Here is a 16,105-nt window from a genome sequence, read left to right as displayed (position 1 = left end):
ACACACAGGAGACTCTCCAAGTATATCTTGGGCACAAAAGGGCAACACAGGGAACAGTTGTTGAATAACAAGGAGAATGGTAGATACAGAGTATTGTAACAGGGGACAGGAGAGCCTACCAGGGGCTAAAGGCTTGAGGGAGGCGGCAGGATTTAAGCAGGTGGCAAGGAGGTAGGAAAGGCATCCCAGATGGCAAGGACAGTGTGGGCAAAGGCCCAGAGGCCAAATGATGAAGATTGCTCTGGAGGACTGAGCAGTGAGAGCCTCGCTCTGGCCTTCCTCAGCTCATGTGAAGATGTCCTGCCATCAGAGTAGCAGAAATCAAACTGGCTAGCACTGCTACTGCTAAGAGCACAAATGAACCAGATGTTTCTCTCCAAAACAGACTGCTTTAATCTTCAGTGTTCAACTCTTAATGGTTCACCCGGGGACATGACCAAATGAGGAAAATTCATAACAAAGCCAGCCTTTTGGAGTTTCTTGGCTGGTCTCCCCTGTGCTGGATAAGCAGCAGGGCTTCCAGCTTCAGGCTTGAGTCTTGATGAAGGCAAGCCTATGACAGGTGGGCTCAGAGTAAAGCTGGGTGGATGTGATCTATCATCTGCTTGGCAGTGACGGGAAGTCATCCACATGGCTTTTCCACATCTGGGTGTCCCAGATGTTGGGCTGTTTCATCCAGCTGAGGATGCACTTCACAGTAGAGGAGACTGAGACAGAGATGTCAGTGGAGACAAAGCAAAGAAGATGTTTTCACGGTCATTAGTGAACTCAGTGCACTGAAGCTGGTTCCGGCACAGCTGTGGATTTGTGTCCCTACTGCAGTAAAATGTGTAGACAGGTGAGGTTAAAAGCCAACAGGGGTGTTACGAGGAGGAAGGTCATGAAATATGTTTGGCACACCAAGGAAAGCTAGAAGTGGGGTACTGGAAAAAGAGCCTGATCTGGATTTGGGGTTTAACTGGATAGCAAATGTAGTAGACAGTGGCCAGTTAGTGGAACTGTGCTTGAATACTGGTTTTACCTTTAGTTACCTGAGCAATAGACGTTGGGTAAGACACTGAATTCTCTGGGTATCAGTTTCCTTATCTGTCAAGTGGTGGTAAAGTATGAACTTCCTCATAGGGCTGTGATTGGGATCTGATGATATTGTGAAAGTAAGATCAGTTTTGAAAGTAGTAACTATTTTTCAAAAGCTTCTTTCAGGACCTTGGATAGTGCCTGGTGCAGCGTAGACTGGAATGAGTCCTGGCTTGAATGAGCTCCTCTGGTTGGTTCTCCCTTAGAATTCACCTTCACCCCAATATTCCCACATGAGTAATGCTGACCAAACTTGCTCTCCTTATACAAAGGGAACACCAGATAAGATCATTGTTCCCAGAAAGGATGCAAATGGTCAAGAATGAGGTCACCAATCTGCATTTCCTGGTTCACCTCTACTTGAGGAGGGCTAGCATCTGAATAGTGTCTGGACCCTCCGAGAAGCATGCTGGTGCCATTTTGTCAACACCCAGGTGTCAGAGGGAAGACAGAAATATTTTGAGCAAAGTAGCCATGTTGCCTGGGCACTGGGCTCTTTCCAGAAAGCAGTGCCAAGTTCAGAGTGATAAGAAGAGAGGCACAGAAATCAATACCTCAGCTGTTTCTGGAGAATTGTGGAACTTTCTCACCATTCAGAAGGGCAACGAGTGTCCTGCTTGTGCCTCAGTTTCTCCTAACTACCTGTTACTACCAACACTGGCAGTCTAAGGTGAGCTCAGACAGTAAACCTTGCATCTTCTAGCTCACTCTTTAGTCAGATCCTTGGACCACCAGGATGAGCATCACCTGGGAACTTGTTAGAAGACCTAGTATGCAATTAGTTGGACTTTAGGAAGAGAATACAAAGTAAAGGAGGACACCCAGAAAAAAATGAAGGGAAATTTAGCTGAGCAGAAAAAGGAGTAAAGTCTTCAGAATGAAAGGGCTCAATGAATTCCAGCCAAGATTAGTTTCAAAAAGGCACACATCTGGGCATACTTCAGAGAAATTTCTGAACACCAAGGAGAGAGAGAAAGTACCTCTTATAAACTTGAAAGAACATATTGCATACAAAGCCAAAAGCATAGATTGACATTGGATTTTTCTTCTGCAACTTTGGAAGCTGTAAGACAAAGAAATAATGTTTACAGACTCTTGAGGAAAGGGAATGTGATCCAAGAATCTCAAACCCAATTGACATATCATTCTTAAGCAAGGGCAAGTGAAAATACTCATGTGATCAGAGGAAATTATTCAAGGAACTACTACCTAATGAGGATGAAATTAGAACAAGGGGAAATAAGATAAGGGGAAATGAAGGGTGAAAGAAACAATGGTGAGCAAGGAGTTTAAAATATACTTTTATAAAAGTATATTTATAGAAATATGGAAGTGAAATTGATAAGGAACAGATGAACAAAGAGAACAGAAAAATGTAAATAACAGGAAGCTGAATTAGCAATATGAGCATCAGATAGAGAAGAATTCAAAGCCCAACACATTAAACACAATAAAGAGTGATATTGTGTGAGCTTTATTCCAACAAGCAGATAGCAAGAACATAAAACTTTGGGCACCATAGAATAAAACAGGAAAAGGCTAAAGCTAAAACATCTGAAAACATAAGAAGGACGCTCCAAGGTATAACTTTGGGGAAGAAATTCAATTCACCTCTTTTAGAATTTGACAAATCAAGCAGACAAAAGTTAAGTCAAGATAAAAAAAGTTAACTGCAGACACAACAATCTGCAAATCAGAAATCTTGACTCCATATGTAAAACCTCTGATCACTATATTCTTCTCATATGTCCATGAAGCATTTGCAAAAATTGTTGTAGATTTGGCCATGAATAAAATTTTAATAATTTCCCCAAATGTAGAGATTTTATGAATATTCTCTGATCATAGTTTAATAAATAGAATATAAACTGTAACCAAAGCTTAATCAAAACTAAAAGTACATTGCATTAAAATTAATAAAAGACATTTTATATCAAAACCTATAAATAGATAATATCTCATATAAAAATTTATGGTTTTAAAAGTTTTCATTATTAAACAAAAAAGACAGAAAAGTGTACAGTTTCAGAAAACAAACAAAAAACAATAAAATTAACAGAAAGTAAACAGTACTTAATAAAAATAAATTGAAATTAGTTATATAGAAAACAAAACTCCAAAAGAAAAACAGAATAATGAAAACCAAAGGTTGATTTGTTCAAAAACCAATAAACAGATTGCTTTGGTTAAGAAAACCTGTATTATGAAGAAAAGGAAAAACAAAAATATAGCACAGGGATTGATAAAGTGGATTTAACCATAGATTAGAAGAAATTAAGTGAATTTTCAGACAATCACATAAGCAAATTTTGGGCAATAAATTTGGTCTGAGAGAAGTAATAGTTGGTTTTCCTGGCAAAAAAAAATTTCAAGATTAACCCCAGAAGAAATAAGAGACACAAGCATTTTAATAGCTGTTGAACACATTGGAAGAATAAAAGAAATCATGTTGAAAAAGGAAGTGGTTCCAGATCTTTTAACTATTGTCTATTTTACTTTCAAAGATCAGATAATCCATGATTAACAACCATTGTTCAAATTATTTCAGATCAAGATAATGTAAAACTCAGTGGGTTCATTTTAAAAAGCCAACATAACTCAAACATGGTAAAAACAACAACTAAAAACCGATTCTACATGTGATATAGATGCAAAAATTCTAATAACATTTTTAGCAAATTGAATCCCACAGTGCATTAAAACAATGGCACACCAGGAGAAAACATCACTAAAACCAGGAAAAGGCAGGACTTTATTCTTGTCACTCCTTTTTTTTTTTTTTTTTTAACATTTATTCATTTTTGAGACAGAGAGAGACAGAGCATGAACAGGGGAAGGTCAGAGAGAGAGGGAGACACAGAATCCGAAACAGGCTCCAGGCTCTGAGCTGTCAGCACAGAGCCCGACGTGGGGCTCAACTCACAGACCGCAAGATCATGACCTGAGCCGAAGTCGGATGTCCAACCGACTGAGCTACCCAGGCGCCCCTATTCTTGTCATTCTTATTCAAAATTGCAAACTTCTAACTAATGGGACAAGGACAAAGGGCAAAGTAAGTTCTATAAATAATAAAAGTAGTGACAAAATTATCTTTATTTGCAGAGAATATTCATTAACTAAAAAATCCAGACTCTACTAAAGAAAAACAAAATTGGAACTAATTAAGGAATTTGGTAAGGTGGCTAGATACAATTTAGTATTTAGTAAGGAGTGGCTTTCCTCTTACCAGTAACATCTAGATAGAAATGAGGGGGGTGCCTGGGTGGCTTAGTCTATTGAGTGGGCTGACTGGCTTAGGTCATGATCTCACAGTTCAGGAGTTCGAGCCCCACATTGGGCTCTGTGCTGACAGCTCAGAGCCTGGAGCCTGCTTCAGATTCTGTGTGTGTCTCTCTCTCTGTCCCTCCCCTGTTCACACTCTGTCTCTGTCTCTCTCAAAAATGAATAAACATTAAAAAAAATGAAATGAGGGGGAAATGTCATTCACATTGGCTGCAAAATTGTAAAATATTTGAGAATACGTTTAACAAGAAGGGTGTGACACCAATGTGGAAGCATAGCTATAACATTTTATTGAACGGCATAAAACTAGTTCTGAATGAATAGAAAGATATACCATGTTTCTGGAAAGGAATAATTAAAATAATAAAAGTGTAATGTTTCCAAATAAATACATACATTTAATGCTACTCCACTCTGCATCACAGAGTGCCTTTTCTTTTTAATTAGACACAATGATTTTAAAATTCTCATCAAAGAATAAAAGCGCAGGAATTACCAAGATATTTTTGAGGAAAGAACAACGAATAAGGAAGGAAAACTTACTCTGCCAGATGTTGCAACTTACTCTACAGCTACTGTAATCAAAATAGCAAGATACAGCACAGGAATCAACACAGACAAAAGCTCTATGATGTGCAGGGTTCTTGATTAATGACTTTTTTTTTTTTTTTTTTGCTAAGTGTTTCTGCTATTTCTTTTTATTTGCTTACATGAAAACGTTTTAACTCCCAGCTCTCCCATGTGCTGCCAGACCTTGAGCTCAAATCCTTTCTTAGAGGTACGCAAAGTAACTAACACACAGGTGAGCCTTCCATTGTAGGCTAGCAGACCATGAGAATATTCAAGATACTCGCCTGCCTGTGTTCACAGAGAACCTAGGTGAGAAGTGTCCCAGTGGTGCACATACCCGGAAACGGAAGATCCCTGCGTAGTGGCATGAAAAGCTTTGGTCCATCAGGATCTTCTGCAGGTGCTGTGGATTTTGTGTCAAGGAGCCCAGTGCTGCCAGGAACCAGCAATCTCCTGTGAGGGGACGGAAGCCATGAGAGGTCTACTGAACACATTTTGGAAGCCCCACTCCACACATTTCGTGGGTCTTTGTCACCAGAATCCATACACCTTCTTCTGAATAATACATTCCTTTTCTGCCTGAGAGAGGAGAACTGGGGAAGGGTTCACTGGGGCCAGTTCCAAGCAAGACAGAGAAGGAGCTGGTGATGATGTGGGGTAGGGGTGATGGGAGTTGGGGTGGCTATGAGGAAGGTAAAAAGGGATGGGGGGGATGGTGATGGTGAGGGAAGTCAAGAGAGCCCCATCCAGGAGTGCCTGGGTAGCTTACTCGGTTAAGTAACTGACTCTTGATTTCAGCTCAAGTCATGATCTCAGGGTTCGTGGGTTCGAGCCCCACCTCAAGCTCTGCATGGACAGTGCAGGAGCCTGCTTGGGATTCTGTCTCCCGCTGTCTGCCCCTCTCCTGCTTACATGTGCACTCTCTCAAAATAAATAAATAAACTTAAAAAAAAACTAAAAGTGAGCCCTAGCCAGGCCTCAGCAGGGTTGTTGGGACAACCTGCCTCTGATTCGCATCTTTCCAGAGCTGCCCAGAGCTGAAGTTACAGGAAGTCTTGTTGCCAGTGTGAACAGTCCATCCACACAGCACCAAGGGTGCTGACCTTGCCTCCTCAGAAGCTGGGGTAGAAATCTGTGGGTCTGGGTGGGTACCTCCTTCTGTCCCTCCCTACCTGGAGGCTGACTTCAGGCTGTCTGCCCTGATCCAGGGCCAGGAGGAAAGACGTTGAGTCCTTACCGGCCTCTCCTTGTTGGATGTCAAATCTGCTTGCACCTTCCAGGATGAAGTGAGGTTCTGATTTACCCTCTAATATATCCTTAGGCAAGAGGGAGAAAAGCCATGAGCATCTTTCATTCCTCTGTGTCCCCAAGTGGTACCCAAGACATCACTCACTTTGTCTTTGAGGGGTAGAGGTTAATTCTTAAACAGGTGCTTAAAATCCGAGTTAGAAAAGTTCCCCTCATTCTTCAGGTTTGATTGCTATCAGGAAGGCAGATGTCAAAGGGGCATATATGTAACTGACAAGACAGGCAATAAATGTACAAGCAAAATGCAGGAAAAGATAAACATAAATAAAGGCTCAGGATCCTTACATCAAATAGTCAGCCATCCTAGTCCCAACTAGCAGTGTTGTAGTAACAGGTTATAAACAAACAAAAAGATACATTTGTTAGAGGACCCTTTTATAAACATAATAAAGCATTCATTGTGACATGTCCTCTCTCAGCAGTAGGGCATTCTGGGCTCCAGTTTCGAGTCCAGCCACGCGCTCTACCGGATGCAAGATGTGTTACTCCGACCTTTGTCCACTCCCGGGCTAACTCACAAACTGATTCTAGAAGACCCCAGGTCCCTTGTCTTGGGTACTGTTACTTGGAGCCCAGTCGTGCCCCAACCTCTAACACACAGAGCGTGTGGCAGCCACAGAAAGGGGTTTGCGAGAGGATTCTGTAGTGCTGCAATATCTAGGGAGAATTTGGGGAACTCCCAGCAGACACAAGGATTGTGAGAGTTCCGGAAGGGGCTCCCATGGGTCAAGGAGCCCCAGGGAGCCCCCAGGTTTTCCCTACTGGAAGTCTGCAGGATTACCCTCAGCACCCTCTCTGTGCAACTGTCCCCAGATTTCTACTGCATTTGCATACTTCGGTCATTGTTCCTGTATCATTTCTTTTCACATTGACGAATAAGTCCCCCCAGAGAACAGGCCCGCAAAGTGGAAGTGGATTTATTTGCTCAACAGCCATGAATGTACAGAGTCCTGTGCTTTGAGAGACCTGTCGGCCCTTCAGAAACTGCCAGTTTCCTGGTGGAGATGCCAAGAGGCAAACAAAGGCGTGCAGGTCTGCAAACACCTCAGCCCGGCTTGTGTGGGAGGGGTAATTGCCTCACTAAACCTGTTCCCACTACCTTCTCTACAAATAACTGGCCGTCTCACATTCACCAGGAGAGGTGCACTCAGGCTCAGACCCTCCCCGGGTAGAGGCACCAAGCTGGCCTGCCCTTTCCCCACATCTGGGCTTCAAGCTGGGCAGCTAAGTACCCGTATCTGGGGGGACGCAGGGACCTCCCCCAACACAAGCCAGCAGCACAGAACTCTTTGCAGGGCCATGGAGGGAGTGAGTGTTCCGGTCCCAGGACAACTCCAGGCACTTCACCCAGCTGTCCCCAGCCCTTCTACTGTGGAAAGGAGGTAAAGATCTCACTAGCATTTGCTGTCACTGAGCAGATGCTTAAGATCTTCCACTCACAGGAATTAAAGAGACAGGAGGCCAGTGGGCTTGGATGGGGAACAAAGATAGCTTTGCTCAACTTTCCTGACCTGCCCGAAGCCCCAGCTCTCCTCTGCTGTTTGCTCTGGTTTTCCCTGCAGTGTGACTGCAGAAGGGGGGTAGGCATGCTGAGAGTCATGGAGACAGACCCAGGGTGAAACCCTGCCCTGCCTTCTCCCTGGGTGACCTTGAACCACTTCCTTGACTTATCTGAGCCTCAGTTTCCTCATGTGTGAAAGGGAGACTCCGGTGGCAAAGCCATTGAGGCACTGACTACCTTGCTGAGGTCCAGGGGCTTTATTCACCCATCGTCTCCCACTAGCCTTGCTAAGCAGGAGTTTTTCCACCTAATAGATGAGGAAGGATGTGGATCCTTGGGACATTGGACAAGGTACATGTTCAATAAATATTGATTCCTTTCTGTAATATTTGCAAAATTCAAAAGGCCATCCTCACAAACCCAGAGCCTCAAATGCATTCATTATTAAACATGATAGAAAAAAAAATATGAATTAAACAATCAACTCATAGATGTTAGAAAGACAAAAAGAGCCTCAAATAGAGGCAGAAAAAAAAATGATAAAAGACAATTAGTGAATTCTAAAATAGAAAAACAGCAAGACCAATAAAGCAAGTAACTCGCTCCATTTGGGGAAGAAGGTTTACATAGACCCAACCTTTAACAAATATGGTAGGGAAACCCAACTAAAATTAGAAATAAAAATGAGATTTTAGCAATATAAAAACATGATGTAAAATTCTATACTAATCAATTTAAAAATAGTGATGATTATCCGACTAAAATTAGCATGGCCAAAAATGATTCAAGTTAGTCAGTAAACTTTAAAAGGTAACTTTGCAATAGTATTTTCAAATGATCAAAGAATATCTCCCTGACAGCTCTGTGAAGGCTTTCAAGTACACAGGATTTCCTGTGGAGTTCTCTCACACTTTCAGGGAATAGACCATTCTTGTATCACTTACAGTTTCAGCGAAAAGAAAGAAAGGGAAGGAAGGGAAGGAAGAAAAATCCTGCCACCATTTATTTTAAGAAGCCAGCATAGCCTGGGACAGTGAAAGCACAAGAACATACACACATTATAGACTGATTTCACTTATGAAATATACCAAAATAAAACACATGGCAAATGAATGAACAAGAAATTATTAAGACTAACCCACTATAATCAAGCAGGGTTTGCCCTAGAAATGAAGGACGCTGATTTTGTATCAGGATATATAATAATATAAAATAGCATTTACATGCACCAAAGGAAAACCAATTTATATCCTTCTAATGAATGCCACACAGGCATTTAATAAATGCACAACTTTCTCTGATTTACCAAAATGTTAAAAATTAAAATAAAAAAATTGTAGTTGGGGCGCCTGGGTGGCGCAGTCGGTTAAGCGTCCGACTTCAGCCAGGTCACGATCTCGCGGTCCGTGAGTTCGAGCCCCGCGTCAGGCTCTGGGCTGATGGCTCGGAGCCTGGAGCCTGTTTCCGATTCTGTGTCTCCCTCTCTCTCTGCCCCTCGCCCGTTCATGCTCTGTCTCTCTCTGTCCCAAAAATAAAAAAAAAAAAAAAAAAAAAAAATGTTGAAAAAAAAAAAAAAAAAAAATTGTAGTTAATTAGGAACAGAAAACTATTTTCATGCTATGAAAATTAAATGGCAATTATTGCAAATCAATATTCAACATAAAGTTTACTGGCAAACACTGGAATTGTCTTCATCAATGTTGGGCACAAGACCAGCATCTATATCTCCTATCCTCTGAGCTGCCCATTCCTTCCCCACCCTGGGTTTTAGAGAGGTGCTCAATGATCTAAAAAGTGCAGAGGTAGGAAGAGATGGAAATTACACCCAGAAGCATTTTAGCCTGCTGGGCTGATTTGCTGAGAGAATAGGTAAAGATGAATGGATAAAGAAGATGTGATACACACACACACACACACACACACACACACACACACACACACACATACAATGGAATATTACTCGGCAATAAAAAAGAATGAAACCTTGCCATTTGCAATGACATCAACGTAGCTAGAGTATATTATGCTAAGCAAAATAAGTCAGAGAAAGAAAATACCATATGATTTCACTCATATGTGGAATTTAAAAAGCAAAACAAACGATCATAGGGAAAAAAAGAGAGGCAAACCAAGAAACAGAGGATTAAGGCGTGCACTTGTGATGAGCACCGGGTGTTGTAGGGAAGTGTTCAATCACTAAATTGTACACCTGAAGCTAATATTATGCTGTGCCAACTAACTGGAATTTAAATTAAAACTTAAAAAGAAAAAAAGATGACTGGGAAGATGGCAATGTCCGCAGGTGTCACCAGGTGGGATGGGCACACCAGGACAGTGAAGTGTGACAAGATTGGCAAGTAGTAGTCTCCACCCTGAGTATGACTCAGAATCACCTGAGACCTTCGCTGCCCTGGAGGCTGCTGGCTGCTGCCTCTCACAGCCTGGATTTAGTAGGTTAACTGGAGGTAGTGTTCAGCATTTACACAGTAACACAGAAGATTCTGAAGCCCTGCCAGGGAAAGGGGGCAGGTTCAGGGAAGCTGAGCAATTTGATTACAGATCTGCAGGGAGAGGGCTGTGAACCAGGCAATGTGGCTCCATAGTGCTCAGATCTCTCCCCCGCCCCCAGACCACGCATGCAGATAGGGGCTTCTTGATGTCTGTGTTCTCTGATTCTGCGAGAGGGGCCCTCTGGAGGGTCTGAAACATCATTTGTACAGAAGAAAGGTGTGATGGTTAATTTTATGACTTGACTGTGTCAAGGGGTCCCCAGATATTTAGCTAAACATTAGTTCTAAGTATGTCTGTGTTTCCAGATGAGATTAACATTTATTTGAATTGAGTTCAATAAAGCAGATTTCTGATCCCTGTGTGAATAAGCACCATCCAATCCACTGAGGACCTGAATAAAACAAAAGGTAGAGGGAGAATTTGCTCTTTCTCTGCCTGATTGATATGGGTAATATCCTATAGAACATATAGATATATAATAGATACACACACACACACACACACACACACACACACACACACACACACTATTGTTTCTGTTTTTTTGGAGAACCCTAATACAGAAGCCATCAGCAATAGTCATACTAAGTAATCTTCCCAACTTCTGCACTGTGAAGTCCTTTCTCGAGGCAAATTTTGGGACAATCTATGTTATCTTATGGATGCCAGAAGCACATATAATGCAAGAACCCCTGGAATCTTAACAAATACCCTCTGTGAAGTGGTACCAAACCAGGCATTCTCCTGCAATCGCTTCGGGAGGGGTGTCTTCCAATGCAACATCACTTGCTATGTTTTGGAGTGATTCCTGCAATCACTTTGAAGGCTGCTGTTAGATGAGGGAGCATCAGGGTCAGCATCTTGGCATTCAGACACAGGCTAAATATATCATTCAGAGGGTGGGCAGAGTTCAGCCTGGGCCAGGTGACAGAGTCACTCCCTTTACGATTTTTGCTAGAGAGCTTTGTTTTATTGGCATCAAAGTTCTTTGGCTCGATGGCATTTGTTTGCTGGCAGGTTTACCTTGTCACCTTCTGTTACCTGTTGCCTTCATAACCTACACTCCTGTGTCTACTTTTTTAACACTTTCCTTTTCTGAAGAACTCATTTGGGACCTAAGGTAAATCATTTCTAGTGAACAATCCTTTCAGAAACTCCACTCTACTTAAAAGATCAAAGTTGTTACCTGGGTAGGTGATACTTCGTTTTGGGATGGCCATAGGCCAGGATCCACAACGGGGCTGGGTTCTGAGCTCTGAGCACCCATCAGACAGCATGTTTCAGGCCCACAGCCATTCTTCAGTTGAGAAGCAAAATGATTCTCCCAAAGTATGGGGTCCAAGATGAAATTGCCATCTCTCAATCTGATACACATTGGTGACCCTGCTGTGAAGAACTGTATCTATATTTCTGTGCTGTCCAATATGGTAGCCACAAATCATATGTGGCTACTTTAAATGAGATTAAGGGGTGCCTGGGTGGCTCAGTTGGTTAAGTGTCCAACTCTTGGTTTCAGCTTGGGTCATGATCTTGTGGTTCGTGGGTTTGAGCCCCGCGTCGTGCTCTGTGCTCACAGCATGGAGCCTGCTTGGGATTCTTTCTCTCCCTCTCTCTCTTCCCTTCCCCTGCTCGCTGGTGCGCGCTCTCTCTCTCTCTCTCTCAAAATAAATAAATAAGTTTTCAAAAACTTAAAAAAAAATAAATAAGATTAAAATTTTGATCCCTCAGTTGCATTGGCCACATTGGAAGTACCAATAGCCACTTATGACTAATGGCTGTTGTACTGAACGGTACCAAAAGAACCTTTCTATCATCACGGAAAGTTCTCCTGGACAATGCTCATCTACTGAACAAAGTAATAATATGATCTACTCACAGGGCTATTATGGTAATTAAATGAAATGTCATATGTAAAGTGCTTAGATTCATACTTATTGCATGTACATACTTGATAAATGGGATTTAGCATTATTTATGGAATTAAAATTCTAAAAGGAAGTCACTCTAGCACCAACTTTCATTCAGGAAATATCAAATAGATACACCATGTACAAGTCTAATTCTCAGCATTTCTCTTGCTGACATGGGGTGGGGGTTGTAGGCAGTGCAGAGGCTCATGAGGAGTTGGGTCTCCTCAGTGCCATTTGGTCAGTGCAGGGTCACAGGCTGTTGCAGAACCTGACTGACTGCCACTAGGGTGGGGGGGGGGATGTGAGAGGTGGGGTGGAAATTTCTTAAACAAAGAGAAACTGAATGAAGCAAGATATGAAGGAGCTTCTACTTCAAAGTTCCAGCAGCAAAATGGATTAGGTTGATTGTTAGAGGGAGAGCAAGAAGGAAGGAGGGAAGGAGAGAGAGGAACGGGGGAGGGGGAGAGAGAGGGGGAGAGAAGACATTATGGGACATTAAACAACCTTTCTGTGCCAGGCATAGAAAGCTGAGTTTAGTTGTATGCCAACTCTTAGTCACTCTTAGTGAATCTACCAAGCCCAGGTGAGTATTCAAGGTAGAATGATATCCATGATGGTTAGCACTTGCTTAGAATATGGAGCTTCCCCATTGTCCTTCCAAGCCTTGAATATGGAGATGGCCTCAGGAGACTTGGTGCCACCTCAGCCATTATACAGGTGAACTTAATTTAAGGAGTGCCAGCCATACCTCTGGACAGTGACTGGGCAAGCTCTAGAGTGGGAGGCAACCTTCTGAAAGTGGTGACAGGCAGCAGAACGTGAGAAGAAATTCTCTCCACACTCCCTGTCAGCCTCCCCCTAGGACCTCAAATGGTTTCATCTGACCTACATTTCTCTCTAAATGTGTTTGCTGAAATTAGCTGAGGGCTGATGCTGGCTGGACTGTGAAAACCCATGGATCCAAAAGGACAGCCCCTGAGGCTGCTACCCTATGCCATCCCTCCCAAATTAATTATAGCAACAATAGCTAGTGTTTAGTAAGTGTTTGCAATGTGCTAGACTCTAAATATTGTCTTCATTTATTCCTTAAAATAATCATGTGATGTACAGGTACAACATTTCATTCTTACCTCATTCTTTTTCTCCTAAAAAATGGAAAGCAGGACACAACACAGAGATTGATTCCTGGTTACCTAGATGAACTAGGAGTCTATTGGTGCACAAAATATTATTTGTAGCAAATAGGAAATCAGAACACAACATGAGCTTACAATGAGGCCTTATGGAGACAATATAGTGTGATAGGAGTACAGGTCTTGGAGATAGACTCCAGGGTTCAAATTCCAGCTCTACCATTTTGGGCATGTTACTTAACTCTTTCTATTTCTCCTCTGTAAAGTGGGGTTAATAATAGTACCTCCTTATAACATTACTGTGAGGATTCAATGAGTCAAAGGACCTAAAGTTGGACCTACCATATGGTCAGCACTATGTAAGTGTTGGCCATTCCAACTAGGATTGAACTACACTGGCCATGGCTCCTCGTCCAAGGCTCTTCTCAGGCACAACTATAAGCTGTGGCACTTGAGGATGTCACCATGTGGAAGGGGTGAATTCAGTGGCTTTCTTGTCTACCATTCTACCTGTTAAACCAGTCAACCTACGGAATCTCAGCTGCACATATGGAGCTTGAAACCCATGTCAGGGGCCTGTAGATAAAGTCATTCCTTCATCCATTCACTCACTCGTTCATTCAAATCCTAACAGAGTCCTGTCGGGCACAGAATCCCATGTGAAGGAAAGTGCAGCATATGGAGGCTGGACTGTCACCTTGTGCAAGTCACATCCCCTGTCTGAATCTGTTTTCTTCTCTATACAACTGGGAAAGAACAAAGGAGACAAAGTAGAACAGGACACATGGAAAACTCAGGAAAACACTATACAAATGTGGACACTGTGATGAGGGACACAAAGACATTTGTCTCAGCTTTTGGCTGAGGAGACGAGTGGGAGTAGGACGTATCTTCCTCTATTTCAGGTTCCTGGAAGGATTCTGTGGAAGTCATCTCACTTCTGTTTGCCTCAGTTTCTCCTTGCCCCCAAAAGATAAAATTTGAGATGTTGCTGAAATCAGATAGTAAGAAACTCTGAACCCTTCCTAAATAGAAATGTTATAAATTCTCCAACACTATAAATATGGTCTTGTATCTATTGCTCAGCACCTTGTAAAAAAGAAAAAAAAGAACATTTCTAAAAGAATCTCAGCTTCTAAAAATAACAAGGGGAAAAAATATATAACCCTTCCAAACTTTAAATAGAGTTCTCTGTTCTGCTCCCCTTCGGAGGGGAAGGCCAGAAGAGGATAATTTCTGGGGACTTACTGCTTCTGGCTGGTGAGATGGATCCTAGAAGCCTGAAGCACCACCATCTGATCCTGAGCCCCACCTGTGCCCTGCTCACACTTCCCTCTCCAAAACTACAAATCTGCCCCCTTGACATCAGAGCAAGAGTCGGTACCTCCAGAGTTTAATGTCTTATTTTATGTTATCAGAAAATATCCTTTTTGTATAGACTAAACTGGCTTTATTGAAAGTACTCAGGAGAGTGTTTGGCACTTAATCAGTGCTTGGTAACACTTGCTGATATCATAATCATTAGCTTACTAGACATTATCTTATTTTCTCTTGTTCTAGGTTCTGCTGGTTGCTTTTGGAAGCAAGAACAGGAGGATTGGCCTCAGGATCCTTAGAGTGGTCCTTACCTGGATCTTTTTCCCTAATGAGATTATGAGAATGGTCAGTGGGCTGAGAAATATTTCTTGGGAACAAATATAGTTTAGAAAAACCAACAGGGCTCATCTCGCCACAAGGTTGAGTTAGTGACCAACTACTGGCATAGGGATTTGAATGTTTCCCTGAAAGATCTTCCTAATTTGATGTCTAAAATTCTTTTATAAATGATCAACCCTTTACAAGACTGACAATACATATATAAATGAGAGGGGTGAGGCAACTATTTAAATTCATCCTATTTTATCAGTGACTGACATGATATCTTCCCTTTGACTAAATTCTAACAGGGGAAAAGAAAAAAATAAAGACAGTGGTAACTGAAGAGAATAAAGAGTGATGAAGACTGACAGATGGGCTCAATTGTGGAGATGAAAGAGACCCTAGAGACCAACTACCACAATCTTCATACCCATGGTTTCCCATTTCTCAGATGAGAACACTGAAGCATGCAATCTAGTGATGTGCTCAGTGTGAGAACTGGGTTAGAACCCAGGGGTCCTGGTTGCTGGTACAGGGTCTTTACATCCTACTGACGATACAACACTATAGCTAAGGGACCAGATAAATTTCATTCTCCTTCCTATTTGGTTTGGGCCACCCTTGAAAACCAAGTCACATGCCCATCCTTCTTTCAGTAGGAGGTACCATGACAGGCAGTTGAGAGGGCCCAGGAGCTGGGTGTATTTCTGGGGGGCTCACTCACCTTTGGCCGTCTCCACATCAGTCTGGAGAGGTTTTTTCCCTGGAGAAGTTGCAGACCTATGGAGGAAGTCTCCGCAGGGAAGGTCTCATCCTCAAACAGCAGACCTCTGCTTAGGCAATGATTCCGCAAGAAGTTGAAGTCTTGGCCCTTGAATTTGATGACAGGGGTCTTGGCTAGAGTCTCCTGGTTGTGTGCCATGACTCTCCTTAGAAGATGCCTAAGGCCTTTTCCTTCTGGTAAGAAAGAGAGATATTTTTAGGAATAAGCTGTCAAGTCCTTTGCATCATTAGATGTAAGCCTTGGAAAGGCACTCAGATGTCCTCCCACTACTTTACAAGCGAGGGGACTGAGACCCCGAAATGTTCTGTCCCCAGTGACACATCTAGTTGGTGGGTGATCCCAGACTAGAATCCAAGCATCCTCTTCCCAGTCCAATTTTCAATCCGCTCTA

The 16,105-nt window shown here is 42.4% G+C and overlaps 1 protein-coding gene across 1 annotated transcript in view; it reads right to left on the bottom strand.

The window, feature by feature from the left end:
• The window catches only part of CAPN13 (calpain 13), a 61,505-nt gene extending 45,626 nt beyond the window's left edge, over positions 1–15,879 (bottom strand). The window contains exons 1-3 of the mRNA XM_032592753.1: positions 15,655–15,879; positions 6,167–6,245; positions 5,267–5,382 (exon numbers count right to left, since the gene is read on the bottom strand). Coding sequence (XP_032448644.1) covers positions 5,267–5,382; positions 6,167–6,245; positions 15,655–15,852 — 393 coding nt within the window. The 5' untranslated portion in view covers positions 15,853–15,879. The remainder of the gene's footprint in view (positions 1–5,266; positions 5,383–6,166; positions 6,246–15,654) is intronic.
• Positions 15,880–16,105: the final 226 nt, after the last annotated feature.

Source organism: Lynx canadensis, chromosome A3 (genome assembly GCF_007474595.2).
Source record: "Lynx canadensis isolate LIC74 chromosome A3, mLynCan4.pri.v2, whole genome shotgun sequence".
Taxonomy (NCBI): domain Eukaryota; kingdom Metazoa; phylum Chordata; class Mammalia; order Carnivora; family Felidae; genus Lynx; species Lynx canadensis.
The sequence above is the reverse complement of the archived record's forward strand: the minus strand, read 5'-3'. Positions and strand labels throughout refer to the sequence as shown.